The sequence below is a fragment of the Bacidia gigantensis genome (genome assembly GCF_019456465.1).
Source record: "Bacidia gigantensis strain McMullin 20006 chromosome Unknown contig_295, whole genome shotgun sequence".
Taxonomy (NCBI): domain Eukaryota; kingdom Fungi; phylum Ascomycota; class Lecanoromycetes; order Lecanorales; family Ramalinaceae; genus Bacidia; species Bacidia gigantensis.
Window position 1 is genome coordinate 1,150,770 of NW_025408608.1, and position 15,069 is coordinate 1,165,838.

The 15,069-nt window shown below is 49.8% G+C and overlaps 7 protein-coding genes across 7 annotated transcripts; 4 read left to right on the forward strand and 3 right to left on the reverse strand.

Annotated features, from left to right (window-relative positions):
- Nucleotides 1-124: 124 nt before the first annotated feature.
- KY384_008363 (uncharacterized protein) lies at nt 125-452 on the forward strand (the record flags this gene model as incomplete). Its single annotated transcript, XM_044816852.1, has 2 exons — nt 125-172; nt 225-452. The coding sequence occupies 2 exons, from the start codon at nt 125-127 to the stop codon at nt 450-452; spliced, it is 276 nt and encodes a 91-aa protein (XP_044666217.1).
- Nucleotides 453-673: 221 nt separating this feature from the next.
- Nucleotides 674-1,730, reverse strand: KY384_008364 (uncharacterized protein; the record flags this gene model as incomplete). The annotated part of the gene is made up of 3 exons (XM_044816853.1): nt 674-1,170; nt 1,227-1,415; nt 1,481-1,730. The coding sequence occupies 3 exons, from the start codon at nt 1,728-1,730 to the stop codon at nt 674-676; spliced, it is 936 nt and encodes a 311-aa protein (XP_044666218.1).
- Nucleotides 1,731-2,047: 317 nt separating this feature from the next.
- Nucleotides 2,048-3,010, forward strand: KY384_008365 (uncharacterized protein; the record flags this gene model as incomplete). The annotated part of the gene is made up of 5 exons (XM_044816854.1): nt 2,048-2,151; nt 2,202-2,292; nt 2,346-2,510; nt 2,563-2,620; nt 2,826-3,010. The coding sequence occupies 5 exons, from the start codon at nt 2,048-2,050 to the stop codon at nt 3,008-3,010; spliced, it is 603 nt and encodes a 200-aa protein (XP_044666219.1).
- A 1,288-nt stretch (nt 3,011-4,298) lies between these two features.
- Nucleotides 4,299-6,496, reverse strand: KY384_008366 (uncharacterized protein; the record flags this gene model as incomplete). The annotated part of the gene is made up of 6 exons (XM_044816855.1): nt 4,299-4,987; nt 5,035-5,233; nt 5,280-5,637; nt 5,725-5,739; nt 5,787-6,276; nt 6,334-6,496. 6 exons carry the CDS (start codon nt 6,494-6,496, stop codon nt 4,299-4,301), a joined length of 1,914 nt encoding a protein of 637 aa, XP_044666220.1.
- A 2,004-nt stretch (nt 6,497-8,500) lies between these two features.
- On the reverse strand, nt 8,501-9,144 carry BNA1 (3-hydroxyanthranilic acid dioxygenase; the record flags this gene model as incomplete). Its single annotated transcript, XM_044816856.1, has 3 exons — nt 8,501-8,920; nt 8,987-9,062; nt 9,113-9,144. 3 exons carry the CDS (start codon nt 9,142-9,144, stop codon nt 8,501-8,503), a joined length of 528 nt encoding a protein of 175 aa, XP_044666221.1.
- Nucleotides 9,145-9,386: 242 nt separating this feature from the next.
- Nucleotides 9,387-10,598, forward strand: KY384_008368 (uncharacterized protein; the record flags this gene model as incomplete). The annotated part of the gene is made up of 1 exon (XM_044816857.1): nt 9,387-10,598. The coding sequence occupies one exon, from the start codon at nt 9,387-9,389 to the stop codon at nt 10,596-10,598; it is 1,212 nt and encodes a 403-aa protein (XP_044666222.1).
- Nucleotides 10,599-12,149: 1,551 nt separating this feature from the next.
- Nucleotides 12,150-14,831, forward strand: KY384_008369 (uncharacterized protein; the record flags this gene model as incomplete). The annotated part of the gene is made up of 2 exons (XM_044816858.1): nt 12,150-12,616; nt 12,668-14,831. The coding sequence occupies 2 exons, from the start codon at nt 12,150-12,152 to the stop codon at nt 14,829-14,831; spliced, it is 2,631 nt and encodes an 876-aa protein (XP_044666223.1).
- Between the last annotated feature and the right edge of the window lie 238 nt (nt 14,832-15,069).

The window sequence follows — 15,069 nt, forward strand, 5'->3', positions numbered from 1 at the left end:
TAGGTCTGATACCACCAATAAAATTCGTGCTAGAAATAATCCGAGCCGCAAAACTAGTTCTCTACGGGTGCTACGCGATCCTTCTGGTACCAGAGCTCTTGCGCACCATTCATCGATTGTGACCATGCAGATTGCGTCGATGCTATCAGACCTGATGTCGTTGCGAGTTTGTGTAAGTCTATCAACTCAATAAGACTCGGGCTTTTGAAGCTCATATGTGCTAGGACTACTCAGCGGCTCTTGCACTCGTTTCTGCGCACAAGGACAAATCGGGACAGCAAAAAGCGGAAGCTGAATTGGAACAAGACAAAGATATCCGGCGAGTAAGGGATCTTTTGGAGCTGCATTATGGTGTCAAAGTGAAGCATCAGCAGGGAGATGATGAGGGGTTGAGGCAAGCGAGAGTCGAGGTTGAGGTCGTTTTGAGGGAGCTCGATAGCTCCGAGTCATGACAAAGGCTCAATGATCACGCTGAACCTTGCATCAAACCTGGAGAAGACCCTGCTATTCGAGAAATGAGCACTTTGGTTGAACTCTAGGCTAGGGCAAAGGCTACTAGGTTACATTGTCACGATGGAGGCCGCACTCATCAATCCACACAACGAGCTTCAACAAAGGACCTGAGGCTGAGAAGCGATTTATGGACGCCCAGACTTCACAGAGGACAGTGATCTCAACCGATGACTTTGATGTCAGCGATGGTTACGTCTTCGCCTCTAGCCAATCGTCTCAGTGCGTCTTTTGTCGGCATTGCTAATTGTCTGCCTAAGCCGGCTTTGAGGAATGTCTTCCTAGCAATCGCATTTCGAGATTTGCGCAAGGCCATCTTGTGCTTTTTGATCCTAACAGGCTTCATACTCAGATTAGTTCCAGTATTTGTCGACTTAGGCATTACGGCGACGAGCTCGGTATCATGTTCCTCCGCGATCTCCAATGCCTGCGCGACGTCGCTGCGCACTTGATCAGACGCTGGAGCATTGATGTCTGTGACATACGTGTCAGGCACGTCGCTTGATGGACATGTGCACAGGTCATTGGGAGAAGCCTCTATTGCATCTCCGGACGGCTCTCTGCTCGGCCTCTGAATCTTGATGACCGGTACCATTGGAGGGACCTCTGGACGATCCGGTTCCTGTGTCGCTTTCGTGGGGTCTGTGATCAGCTCCAGACCTATTGTATGGTCAGTCCAATATCAGTCTCTTTGAAGCAATAGGAACATAGCCTACTTATAGTAGGTATCGTCTGACGTTCATCAGTCAACTCGAGAAACCTGCTGTCCCTTCGGGCAGGTTCCTGGTTGGTCTCATCGAGGGAATGCTCTAATGATTCTGATGCAATTGCTCGGGTGCCTAGAGATCTCTGTGCTGAGCCATCTCTGGCTGGATCAGACGGCTGTTGCTCATCTGATGTCGGATCTTCTCGTTCAATTAGTCTCACGCACCATACGCATTTTGCATTCGGCGTCTACGACCACACACACCATCATGAATCGTAACTGTCTTTCTCGGACAGCTCTGTTCACCTGAAGGTCGCCGGTCACCACTCGTGTGGTCAACAATGGATGGCTTTCTTGGAAGTTGTTCCTCCTCTGCTGGAACTAGCGGATGCTTCATGTTCGGCAGTGGGTCACCATCTTCACTCGATGTATACTCGCTATTTGTTCCATGTGCTCCCGCAAAGCGTGACCAGTTCCACCTACCCGTCGCTGTTTTGGGACGGCTAGAAGACATGGTGCAGGATGACCGAGAATGGAATTTACCGCAAATAATGCATTGGTAAGAATGTGGACAATCGGGCGATTGATAGAGAAGCGGTGAATACATAGACAAGCATTAATAAATGGCCTCGTCATGTTTCCCTTTCTACTAGGTAGCTACAATCGAAACAAGCAGGTGCGAACATGCCCTCGTGCCTTCCTTCCCTTTCTCCTGGGGCCAGAACTAGAAGCTTTTTGATACCCGGCCCGTACCCGCGAAATATCTCCTCGAGGTACATACACATAAGCAGATATCATCACTCCCTGCCGTAGAGCAAGGGCACTTTAGCCATGGCGAGTAATGTGGATGCTAAGCTACTAAAAGCTACCAAGTTCCCTCCTGAATTTACCCAGAAGGTTGACATGAAAAAAATCAATGTTGAGGTAATGAAAAAGTGAGCCCTTCAGCCTGACGCTACCGAATTGTGCTCACGTCAACTATCAGATGGATTGCCAGTAAGATTTCAGAGATATTGGGTAACGAGGACGATATCGTTATAGAGCTGTGCTTCAACCTGCTTGAAGGTTCACGTTTCGTGAGTGCAATGCACGAACTCCTATCGGTGTCGACTGACTTAGCTTTTCCAAGCCCGACATTAAAGTCTTACAAATCCAACTCACCGGCTTCCTTGACAAGCAGACTGCCACATTCTGTAAGGAGCTGTGGCTGCTATGCCTCAGCGCGCAAAGCAATGCGCAAGGTGTACCAAAGGAGCTACTAGAGGCGAAAAAGCTAGAGCTGATACAAGAGAAGGTTGGTCCACCTAGCCAACAAGCAAGACATCTGCTAATCATAAATGTCGAAGATTCAAGCAGAGAGGATTGCAGAGGAGGCTCAGCAGCGGAGAGAACAAGAGCGACAACGTGAGACTCAAATTGACACAATTCGCCATCGTGATAGAGACTCGCGAGGAGGGCGGGGCCGGGGACGAGGTGGTAGGGATCGCTATGATTTTCCTACACGTCCTCTAAGGAGCTCAAGGTCACCTCCTCCGAGGCGCCGTAGCCCATGGGGCCGAGACGACTACCGAGCTCCTCCAAGGCGAGACGTTGACACTTATATTCCTAGTGATAGCGGAAGGCGAAGATCTCCTCCGCCGCGAAGGTCAAAGACGTTATCCTCTCGGTCTCGGACGCCGCCGCGGCGAAGATTTCGAGATGAGGCACCGCCCCGGAGGCGCCAATATACACCGAACAAATCACGGACACCGCCTTCGCGAAGGCCTCGAGTGGATGGGTATAGTAAATTACTGAGACGGAGTGACAGTCGAGATAGATCTCCAACACCTTCAGAAGCTTCTCGCTCACTATCCCCTAGACCCAGCCATCGAGGTCGCACCGACTCCGTCTCTTCCCGAAGCTCGTCATCTCCACCTAAAGACCGTCGTCACCCCAAACGGCGAAGATATTCATCTTCATCGTCCTCTCGTTCTGGCTCGTTGAGTCAAGCTAGAGCCTCAAAGCCAAAAAGAAGACCATCCAATAATAGACATAGTTCCAACCGTACTGATTATCGAAAAGGAACACGGCGCTCTCCATCTCCACCGCCTCAAGGTCGCAACCTCGGCTTCGGATCTCGCAGCAGACGAGATCGGCTGACACCCCCATCGGTATCCCGTAGTAGAAGTAGGAGTCCTGCACATAGGAGGCCGGAAAAACGACGTCGTTCAAGAGAACGCTATGCTCCTCCGGCTAGGCGAAGACGAAACACCTCTTCTGTCTCTTCGCCTGATGAAAAACGTCGCAAGATATCTGTGTCTCCTCCTGAGGCTGAAGGCAGCCCCTTCAGGAACGGTTCTGTAAGGGCAAAAGCCAATGAAGAGGTGGGTAGTTAATTTTACTGAGCAAAATGTACTCTACGACCTCTTCTAAAGCTAGAGCTGCTCGGGCTTTCCTCTTACCTTTGATAATATTACGAGCATGTACGAAGGATACTGCTAATGAAGTACTTGGCAGATACGTTCAATTTCCCGAACTGAAACCGAGCTCCGCGAGAAACAACTGAAGGAACAGCTAAAAGCCATGCGTCGAGGCAGTGGTGACAGCGAAACCCACGTTGCTTGAATATTGAGAAATCGTATTCATATCCTAATGGTGACATTCTTAGCTTGAATCTGTGCATCTGCATATACCCCTATGGACATATAGCGACTCATGGAACGAAAGCCCCATCTCAAACGGCTCTTGCACCTAGCCATCTCACACTGCTGCCTGGTCTAAACCTCTTCGAAATACAGATATGACAATTTGTCTGGTTGTTCTGATCCTCGTGCACATCGTTCATAATGGATGATTATACCAAAGATATCTTTCACTTTCCGTCATCTGAACGCATCCACGTTCAAGGAATATGTACACGATATTTCAATTGCCTGCGTTCCTTCGCCACAGGGACTACCAAGTCTCTGCCATACTCCTGATCTGCTTTGCCTACCACTAGACGCAAAGCCTTTTCTGGAGATGCGTGTCCACTTCATTGAGCACGCATCCTATGCCCTCTCGATCGCGTTTCCTTGTCCCAATCGAATTACCAGAGACTGATTTAGGCACTTGTATCCATCGCCTCAGCGGGTGCTGGATATGTGACGTCAGATGATGCACTCAGCACAGCTGGGTCTTCAATCCCCTTGACCTCTTGGACTGTCGGCTCGCTCGTCTTTTCTGTCTCTGTCTCTGTCGGCTCCGGCACATCAGCATCTTTTACACCGTTCGCAGTCGCTGCCGTACTTTCTGCGGTCTTTTCTTCAGATGCAACTCGCGATGTTGCTTTCTCTGGCTCTACCTCGGGCAACATCTCCTCCTTTGTCTCTTTAGATTCTCCATTCACAGTAGGGTTTGGTTCTTCAGCAGTAGCCTGTACCTTGAAATTCTTCTTTGCTTCCTTTGGGTCCTCATCTTTTTCTTGCTCTGATTTGGCGTCGTCTCTCTGTTCGCTTCGCTCCTCACCTTTCTCATCTGGGGGACCATCGCTGGAAAGGGTGTCATTCCATATCGTCAACAATGCCGCAGACCGATCTTTGAACTTATGTTCCTCCTCGAGGGGAATGTTTTCCAGCTTAATCATTTGTTTGAGCACTTTGTGTATTTTTGTTGTTCGTATAATGCTGCCTTCCAGATCTGGTAAAGCTTCTAAGTCACTTAGGAAGTCCGACATCGACTTCATCTCCTCTGCTTTCGGTACAGTATCTCGAGACAAGAATCCTCGCTGGAGTTTGTGGCGGAAATACAATACTGTCAAAATTAACTTTGTTTGCTTGCAATGCAATAGATCCACTGACCCTTCTTTTCCTTGATTTCCTTCATTTCTGTTGGTGACAGCGGCTTCTCTTCAACCTTTGGCGTTTGAGCATCTTCGTCGCTTCCACTCTTATTAGCCTTAGCTTTAGATCTTGAAGCCTTCTTCTTTGTGGCAGATTCGACTGGTTGTTTGGGGGTCGAGAGCTTCAGCTTAGTAGTCGTCTTTGGCGTCTTTGCGGGCTTAGCACATCAGCGTCGTAAACGTTTGGATCAGTGTTTAGCTTACCTTTTCGTCTGCATCGCTCTCATCGGCAGCTTTCTTTCGCTTCTTGGACTTCGGCTTTTCGGCCACCTCATCATCCACATCCATCTCATCGTCATCTGCCTTCGCATCCGAGCTTTTGCGGGCTGTTTTCTTTGCCTTTTCAGCTTTCTTAGCCTCCCTTTCCTCCTGTAAGGCTATGTCTTCTTCTAGGGCTTTTTGATGATCCGTGAGCATAGCCTTGAAAGCATCAAGAGTGCTTGCTTCTGCCGCCTTACTGTAAGCAGCAATCAAGGTCTTCGTTTTACCCTTTTCATTCGGAGATTTCACGTCGTCAGAGTCAGGGTCAAGTGGTGTAAGCTCTGTGTTAGGTATCCAGGCGCTGAAAGATTCATACGTCAGGAATGAGGCTATGATGCATGGCTGGCTATTTCGAGCGATGTGTTCGTAGAGGGAGTGAAGAACTTACAATTCATTGGTGTGCCTATTACTTGTCAGCAATGGTAGATTAGTTGGCAATGCAGGACTTACAAAAACATTACGGGGAAAGTTCGTTCGTAGGCTCTCTTTCCCCCGTCCGCGTAGTCGGCTTTCTTAAATGTGCCATCTGGTAAAGCGGCTGTGACTGGCCGGGTTGTGAGGAGACTATGAGGCAACATTTGTTCATCACAAATTATGGACGGCCACGGAGGATGTCCTTTCATACGGGCGAAGAAGTATTCGCCAGGGTTTGCATCAAGGTGTGTGAGCGGTCTCGACTTCTTCTTGTTGACCTTCTTGCTCTTGTGTTCCGGCACTGCTGAAGATTTCTTTTTTGAAGATCCACCAATGCTTGCTCGTTTGTTTGTAGCCGGCGTGCCATTTGCGGTTGGTGGCGCGATCGATTTCGACGCTGCTTCTGACGCTTCGGTGGCTTCTCCGGCGTCTTTCATGATCGTGTCCTCATCTGCCTCTGCCGACTCTTGAGTCGCGTCTTGTGTTTCGGAGTTGGCTAGCGCTGGGTCTCCATTCGTTTGAGGTGCTACAGAGGGCATCAAAAACAATGCTTTGATGCATCAAGAGACATTGGTCAACTTACCTTCGGATGCAGCATCGGTACTTGCCTCCGCACCAGCAGTCTTTGACGCGACAGTCAAGTCAGGGCTGGCATGTGAATCTGAGGCACCTTCCACCTGCTCTTTTGTATCGTGACCTTCAGACTGCGACGGCGTTGGTACTGTGTCCGGAGCTTGATTCTCCATAGTGGACGGCAACGGGGGGAACAAGGTTGGACTGTCTGACGATAAGCCTTCGCGGAAGATCCTTGAAAGACGCGACAGGTGTAGAGGGGATCAAAGCAACAGGAGAAGTGAGAAATCTTCTTATTTGACACGCTGATGAACGTGTAGTATTTATGGACAAGAAAGATGTTGGGATGTGCAGATATCCATGGACGCGCCTTAGGCTTTGCCAAGAACGATACATCGGAGACTTACAAGGACGTGACGGTCAAAGACGTGAATTTGATTGTTTGATTGCTGTCGAACTATCTAATAGATTTCCTGAAGCGACGACAAGAAGTTTGAAGATGGCAATAGCTGTGGTTGTGTTGTGGTTGATGAAAAGCAAAGAATGAGAGAAAAGAAGTAGGTGGGAAAAACTTTGCGACACCGCATCCCATCATAAAGTTCGCTTGTCTCGCTGGAGCTAGCGTCAAAATTCTTCATGCCGGCTCCCTTATCAAACGCCAACAGCATCCTCGGCGAATCACCGGGCCTGCTTCCTGCAATTCTCCATGCGTCTTCATTTGCGACCGAGCAGCGTTGTGCAGCGGACCATCTGGCTGCTCCCAGCTCCGAAGGCCAAAACATTCTGTAGATTCACACAGCGACAGCCACCCCGAATCAGAAACCTTGTTGCTGGTAGGACCTGGTGTAGTCGCTCATAGCCATCTGCGGCCAACCTGACAATCGATTCATCGCCTGCTTGGAAATGTGTCTGTCACTCTTTGGACGGAATGAAAATCCAAGGGCCAACAACCGCGCAAGAGACCGCGCTTCTGGACAAATCTCAAATGTTGCAATCGTGTGACCTTCATGCTCTAACATCGAAGATGGCAAAGGTTTTGCTGCTGCTCGGCTCACGAGGAATTCTGCATCGCAACCACGAATCTGCTCTACACAGAGCACATGTTTTATATGAAAAAAAGAGGCATCAGCGGTTGCGCAAATAGCCGTCCAAGGCTCAATTTCTCTTCTCACGGAATCGTACTGCAGCAGTAGCCGCGAGCCTCGCCATTTAGTGCAGGATCTGCGATACCTAAGTCGGAGGTAGCTGGTACATGAGTACAATACCAGAGTAAGACCAGCAAAAACTCAGAGATGAAATCAACAGACGAGAAAGAACGTCCAGAAGCGGATATTGATAATCGTATCATCTCGAAAGGAGCAATGAGACACCGCTTCTTATTTGGTAAAGGACTTTTCCAAAAAAAAAAATCTGTATTTACCTCATGATCACGAAGAACACATGGCATATAATACTTGCGGGGTAGCAGATGTGACACGCTTCTTGGGTAAAGGGCTCTTTCAGGCATTCGTCAACCAGTCTCAATATCCAACTCGTTTTTCTTTCAGTGTAAGAACAAATCCACTTGAACGCAAGCTCATCAAAGTGCGATCCTACGGACATCTCAAAAGATCATACATCGCCAGAAGCTTTCGAGAAACACTTGAGGAAAAGCAAGGACGCATTTCAACGTATTGGAGCTGTCTTTGTTCGCGCTCGTAATAGGCGATGTTTGTCGCCGAAGCGCCTGCGAGGCATACTTAGGCCTTCCGGATTCTTGCAAAGTCTCGCAAATATGTCAGAAGTACACATAAAGATATCAAGGTTGAGGTTTTCAAAATCGTCCGGGCATGGAATGGGGTTGAACGGCCCTTGCAAGCTGATCGCAGAGATGTGGGGCACGGTAGGATGATTGACACTGAAGGTAGACGCGTTATGCGTGGAGAACCATCGTACGGATACATATGGTCAACGCGCAATGATCTTCTCACATCGAATACATTATGACGAAGACGTGGAGATAGGAAAGAAAGAAAGCACGAAAGGCGGGGCACAGAAGATTTGAAGTCAAAAACGGGATGTTAATTACAGAGATGAGGCTTTCCTTAGCGTACTTATCTTACATTGAGCTTCAAAATACGAATACGAGGTTTGGAAATCTGTAGGCTTAGGCAGGAATGGCACGCTGATAGTCTCCTTCATGGTTGCTTCGCGTCCTTGGGGAGCAGATCAGCAAGCTCGCCGCATGCATCGCACTTCCGCTTCTCCTCCGAAGCCTTGAAGCCATTGACAGCTTCTTTAATCTGGGTCCCTAGATCTGTACAGTGAAATGACTCCTCGTACACAATCGAGCCACAATTCTGGCAGTACCACCTTAACCTGTCCTTACTTTCTACCGGCCTGGGTTGTTCCAGAACGATGCCCACGGTATCTGCAAATCTCACTGGGTTGTGAGGCGTGTTGGGAGGGAGAAGAAACATCTCGCCCTCGCGTATCGGGATATCTTTGAAATCACCCTCGTCGACGACTTTCAAGAGCATGGAGCCCTTATACTGATAGAACCATTCCGCAGTTTCGTTGATATGATAATCAGATCTAGCGTTTGGACCGCCGACGATCTATTGGTCAGATAGATGTAAGTCAGGGCGTGATCGTGCAAGCTTATAATTGAGGACATTGTATACCATGACCGTTACATCTTTGTTGTAAACGCAATAATTGTTAATGGGAGGCTTGAGTAAATGAGAATTCTCCTTGAGCCTGGCTAAATCAGCTAGACTTCCTCGAGTTGCTACTTGCAACCTGCGAACCATTTAGGCAGATTCAATGGACTTGAAAGCATTCCGATGCTTTACAGCTGCAGTGATATGAATGAGAGCTTGCACCAGCTCGTTGTGGCATATTGGATTGATATCAGAGCCGAAATCTTTCCTCCAAGGAGCAGATGACGCCGTCGGTTCCCGGACGTATCCGACTTTCCGTGCACCTTTCAATACCGTATCGTATTATTCTTCCGTTTCCTCCAATTCAGCCAATGAGCATCGTCGTGTGTAGGCCTCCTCGAGCTTCATTCAGTTCAACGGTATGGCAGAACCGCCGGCGAAAATACTACGCTTAACGTCGCAAAAGTCCCTCGCCCATCGTCTTGTCCTTGCTACGCTCACGGGACGACCTGTCCATCTTTCCAAAATCCGTCCTGATTCCACGTCAAATCCAGGACTTGCGCCCCATGAAATCTCGTTCCTCCGTCTGCTCGAAGCAGTAACAAACGGCTCACACATAGAGATATCCTACACAGGAACGACGCTCGTCTACAAGCCAGGGCTAATCACTGGCAGTGCACCAGGTTCAGGCGCAAGTGGAGGAGTCATCCGCCATGAATTACCAGCCGTCTGCGCAAGAGGAATCAGCTATTTTTTGATACCATTATGTTTACTTTCACCTTTTTCTAAAGCACCAATGAATGTGCTTTTCACTGGTCCAGGTGTTATCACCTCTGCGACGCAAACAGGCGATGTGTCGGCGGACAGTGTGCGGACAGCTATCTTGCCCTTGTTCGCCCATTTCGGTATTATGAATAACATTGAACTCAAAATACTACGACGATCAAATGCTGGGCGCGGTGGTCAAGGGGGTGCTGGCGAAGTCCAATTGATCTTTGGGCATCAGGTTCGCCTACCTATCACTATACATATCCTCAATCCGGGCAAGATAAAAAGGATACGAGGTGTTGCGTATTGCACTGGAGTCTCTTCATCGAACAACGCTCGAATGATTGATGCGGCTAGATCCATATTGAATTCATTCACAGCGGATACTTATATATTCTCTGACGTGACTCCCGCGCCTCATTCGCCACCTGTAGATACGTCTGGGTCCGGTCAAGGACGCAAATCCGGGCTAGGTTTTGGCCTTTCCTTAGTTGCAGAGTCATCGAATGGCTCGCTCTACTCGGCAGATGTTGCCTCACCGTCTGCTGGTGGAACACCACCTGATGCTCTTGGATCTCAATGTGCCTACCAATTACTCGAGACCATCTCGATGGGTGGCAGTGTCTCTTTGCTAGCAGCACCAGTTGTACTGACTCTAATGAGCATGGGCTCGGAAGATGTCGGCCGTGTTCAGCTTGGTAAAGATGTCGCTGGCAGCGAGGCTCTTGTGGACTTGGCACGAGATCTCAAAGCGTTCGGCGCCAGCAGCTGGGGCATCCGTGAGGCTGCTCAAGGCTCAGAAGGCGACGTTGTCGTTAGTGTGGTGGGCAAAGGAGTCGGCAACGTTGGGAGAAAGATAACTTGAAACCCAAGTGCACTCTTGAAATCTGAATATTCCTCAAACTAAAGATAAACAGGCCGTGGTCAATGCTGCCGGCGGAGTAGTAGAATGGCTCATCTCAACCAGCACACGATATTCGCGACGCCTGACGAGCTATTCAGTCGACGATGCGTGAGATGCTCGTCAAATGAAGTAGGTGAATGTTTGAGCGTTACCTTATCCCCAGCGAGAGATCGGCGTGACAATTGCAAACATCGCAAGGCTGTCGGTCTGAATACGTCACCTCATAATACACCTGTTGGCAGAGGTATCAAATACTCATGTGCTTGCAATGCAAAATTTGTAGGTACTTTGCTCATTCTACTTCACGCGTCTGCACCTGGGAGTATTCATAAGGCTTTTCCTTCTAAGTCTTAGAATCCGTACCATTTTCAAAAGATGCCTGTAGACTCCAAAGCTTCAGTCTCCTTGATCGTTACAGGCTTGATTTTCATTCTTTGATGACCTCCAAGTCCTTACTTGGCTGCTCTTCCAGCCCTGCCGCATATCTTTCAATGCCTATGAACTGTGTGAACACTGTAGAGCTACCAAAAGTCAAAATTCTAGATCCCTCTTCCCTTACTTCGTGCGGGTATCTTTGTTCCTAAACCTTGATAAAATAATATCTGATCTGTGTGGCTCTGCTCTCGAGTTCATGGGCATGCCTCCACATTGTTTGATCATGAGCAAGGTGGGTGATAATGTTTACTTTGGACATTCTTTCGGGTCATGTAGATTTTCTCGGCAGAAAGCGTGGCTCTATGGCCAATGCAGGTTCCCTCTTCTTCCAACCATACCCATGTTCGTTCTTCCAAAAAGGGAGCAAGTACTGATTACCCTCTTCGATTCTGTGTTGACACTAGTAAACTACTAGGTGGCCGTTAGGCCCACGGAGAAACAGCGTATGACGAATACCTTGATTGTGCAGCAGCACTCAGCCAGACCAAGCAACAGGAGGCTGCGAAGCGTGTCAGGGGGTAGCGCCATTGGGCCGTCAGGAAGACGCTCGTCCAGATGGCTAAGACAGCCATGGCTCGTTGTCATGCACACCGTCGACTGATGTTGAAGGAAGGAGAAATTACAGCATACGATGGCATTAGTGCCTTTGTGCGTTGTGGGAAAGCGGAGAATGCTGAAGCGAAAGGCCCTTGGAAGGACATTAGGAGGCCTCTATTGTGCATGGTTTTGGGTATCAATACTGGGAGGAATATAGATGACGAATCAAATGGACCGTCCTGGCCCCCTGCAGCTGTTCGTTCATGCATGCTTACGCCACTTTGTTGCAGGTTGGTTAATTGAGGGCCATGATCCAAGAACGAGCCAAATTCTTGCATTCCAATGAGCTTTCCCTTCCCCTTCCCCTCCCTCCACAATGAATTGGTGATCCTTTCTTTCCGTGCCGAGCATTGAGAGAGATGGGCAAGATACTGGTACAGGTTGTCCAAAGAACGAGACTCTCTGTGCCGAACCTAGTGATCAGCCAATCAACTGCGCGGCTGGCCGCAGGTAAACACGCGATCTACCTAAATTCTAAAGATGGAAACAACATCTACTCGACAGCGACGGTCCTCCCTTGGACGTCCGCGCCAGTCTCTTGGCTCGACGAGAATCAAGGTCGCGTCGTCACCCGCTCTATCATCTCATTCCTCAACGCGCGCGCCTTCAGTGCCTCCCTTGCCCGCCCTCCCTGTCACAAGCCAACAGGCCGCGATTCGAGATCCTGCTGCTGGCGACGAGGGCGGTTTCCAGGTCTCGCACATAGGTCATAAGGGGGTCACTTCGCCTTCGATGAGCTCCCTCAAGTCGTCTTTGATGAGGACCGTTAGCGACGATCGAAATGGCAATCAAAATCTTGGAGTGGGTGACGTTGTGGATGTTCCCGGGGGCATGCATGGCATAATCCAGTTCATTGGAGAAGTCAAAGGCAAGAGAGGTCTCTTTGCGGGGGTAGAATTGGCGAAAGAGTATGCGGCACGAGGAAAGAATGACGGTGACGTCGACGGGTGGGTCGGGTTACGAAAACTGCGTACTTGGCTGTGCTGACGGGCTGAAAGGATCAACTATTTTACCACCTCTGTCAAAGGTGCAGGTATCTTCTTGCCATCAAACAAGGCCTACAAACGAATGGCTCCCAATTTGTCCTCGGGTCATGAGGCGCCGCAAACACCTACATCTCCACCCCTTACTACGAATGGTACAGAGAGCAGGCCATCAAAAGCAATCACTCCGGCTTCCAATCTAGGATTCACACCAAAACTGAGCCAGTCGGTGGGACCGGGTAGGGTTCCCAGCCCAACGGCGAGATCCAAGAGACCCTCCTTACCTCGCCCAGAATCACCTCAGAGAAAGCCTACGAATGCCGGATCAACGCCCTTGGCCAGACCGTCCGTTGGTAAACCTAGTCTTTCCAAGAGTATGATCGGTGGCCCTCGACACGTTCCAAGCCCAACACCGAACAGATTCGGAGGCAGTGTCAGAGGCGCAAGAGAAACTCCAGGCGATCCCTCGAAGCGACCGCCAGCGACCCCGAAGCCTGCAATAAGAAAGCCTACAGGATCGAGACCACTGTCGCCGTCGCGGAGTCCCTCCCGTCTCGAACCCAAACTCGGCCCCGAAGCAATGTTTGATGAGGAGTCGGACAATACACCTGTCAGCAACTCCAGTTCTGCACTTCTGGCTAAGCTTTCACAGAAGGCTTCTAGACCATCTTCGAACCAGGAAAAAGAGCTCAGATCCTTGCGATCTCAGCTCCAAGAACGCGATAAGTTATTGGAAAAGTATGCTGCGGATCTAGATGAGATGCAAAACAGTGTCGCAGAATTGCAAGCCGTAACCCCTAAGCATAGTTCGGCCACCAACCGATCCTCTCTGGCATCTGGCGTAGAAGACCTTGATACTCCATCTCTGCGGGCTCTAGTGCGCGAGAAGAACGAGAAGATTGCAGCGTTGACTCGAGAGTTCGATTCGCACCGTGCCGATTTCCGAGACACCATCGATATTCTTGAGAAAACCTCCGATGAAACGAACAAACATTACGAGGACCGGATAGCTGGTTTGGAGCTGCAGCTGAGCTCAACACGTGGTCATGAAGAAGAAATTGAAAGCGTGACGGAACAGCTGATGATGCTTGAGAAGCATGTCGAGGAGCTTGAAGAGGGTTTAGAGGACTCCAGGAGAGGTGAAAGCGAAGCTAGAGCGGAGGTCGAGCATCTCAGGGGTGAAGTAGAACGAGGAAAAGCTGAATTGAGGCGAGAAAGAGAGAAGCCTGCTGCGGGCAGAGGATTTGGGGACGGCTCCAAAGACCCCAGTTCTCTACGTGAGATCGCACATCGAGACAACGAAATCAACGGTCTCAAAGCCATCATCCACTCATTAAGTAGGGACGCCTCCGCAACAAGTCCCAGCAGCCCAAGGTCAAGTCGGCGGTCAAAACACGACAGCCACCAGCAACCCAATCCTCAAGTCGAAGCCCAGCTCTCCGAGGCCCGCCGCATCAACGAGAAACTCGGGCTTGAGAACAAAAACCTGGAAGAACTCGTTGACCGTAAAACCGAGCGCGAGGACCGCCTCGAGCAAGAGATCCAACGCCTCCGCAAACACAGTTCCCAGCTTTCCTCCGCCCCCAGCAATGGCTACTCCGACCGCACGAGCATCCCCACCAATAATCAAAATCACCATCAGAATCAAAGCAACCATAAGTCTAACCCAAGCAAGCAGTCATGGCGTGACCGACCGCTCGCCTCCCCTCCAGCGTCAAGCGGAGGTGACGACCGCTCCGCAACCACAATGACCGAAGACTCGGCGCTCTGGTGCGAGATATGCGAAGAACATGGCCACGACATCTTGCATTGCACGAACATGTCATCCAATCCTCTTCCTCTCTCCACCCAACCGCAGACGAATGGTGTCTCGGCCACCGCTCATCCACATTCCAATTTGAGCGCTCGGGCACACAATGCGGACGATTTCCCTGCACCTCTCTCTCCTTCACGTAGTCCGGCGCCTGATAGCGGAAGAAACAGGGACCGCGAACAGATCAATTCGGTGCCAGCTAATCCGCCTCCGCAAGCAGAAAAGTGGCGGATGCCGAATCCGACGGACAATGGCATGGTGCCTGGAAAAGCCAGTGGGTTTGTAGATGCGGGCAAATGGTGCGCCCTGTGCGAGAGGGATGGGCACGAGAGCGTGGATTGTCCGTTCGATGATGATGCTTACTGATGTGTGTCTATGGTATGATCTTTGTATAGAATTTCACGCAGCGAATGATGGGATTTTGGTCTTGACAAATGCGGAGACAGAGATAGTTCGGGTCGTTGCATTGATTGATTTCGTAGGCTTACATAGTCTGGGCGGATACCCTTTGCTTTTCCAGGTGTGGCGGAGTCAGCTGAAGCAGAGAAATTTTCAGAGAGAAAGAAGTGCTGGTTTGAAGTTTCTCTGATTTCTCTGCCAAAAG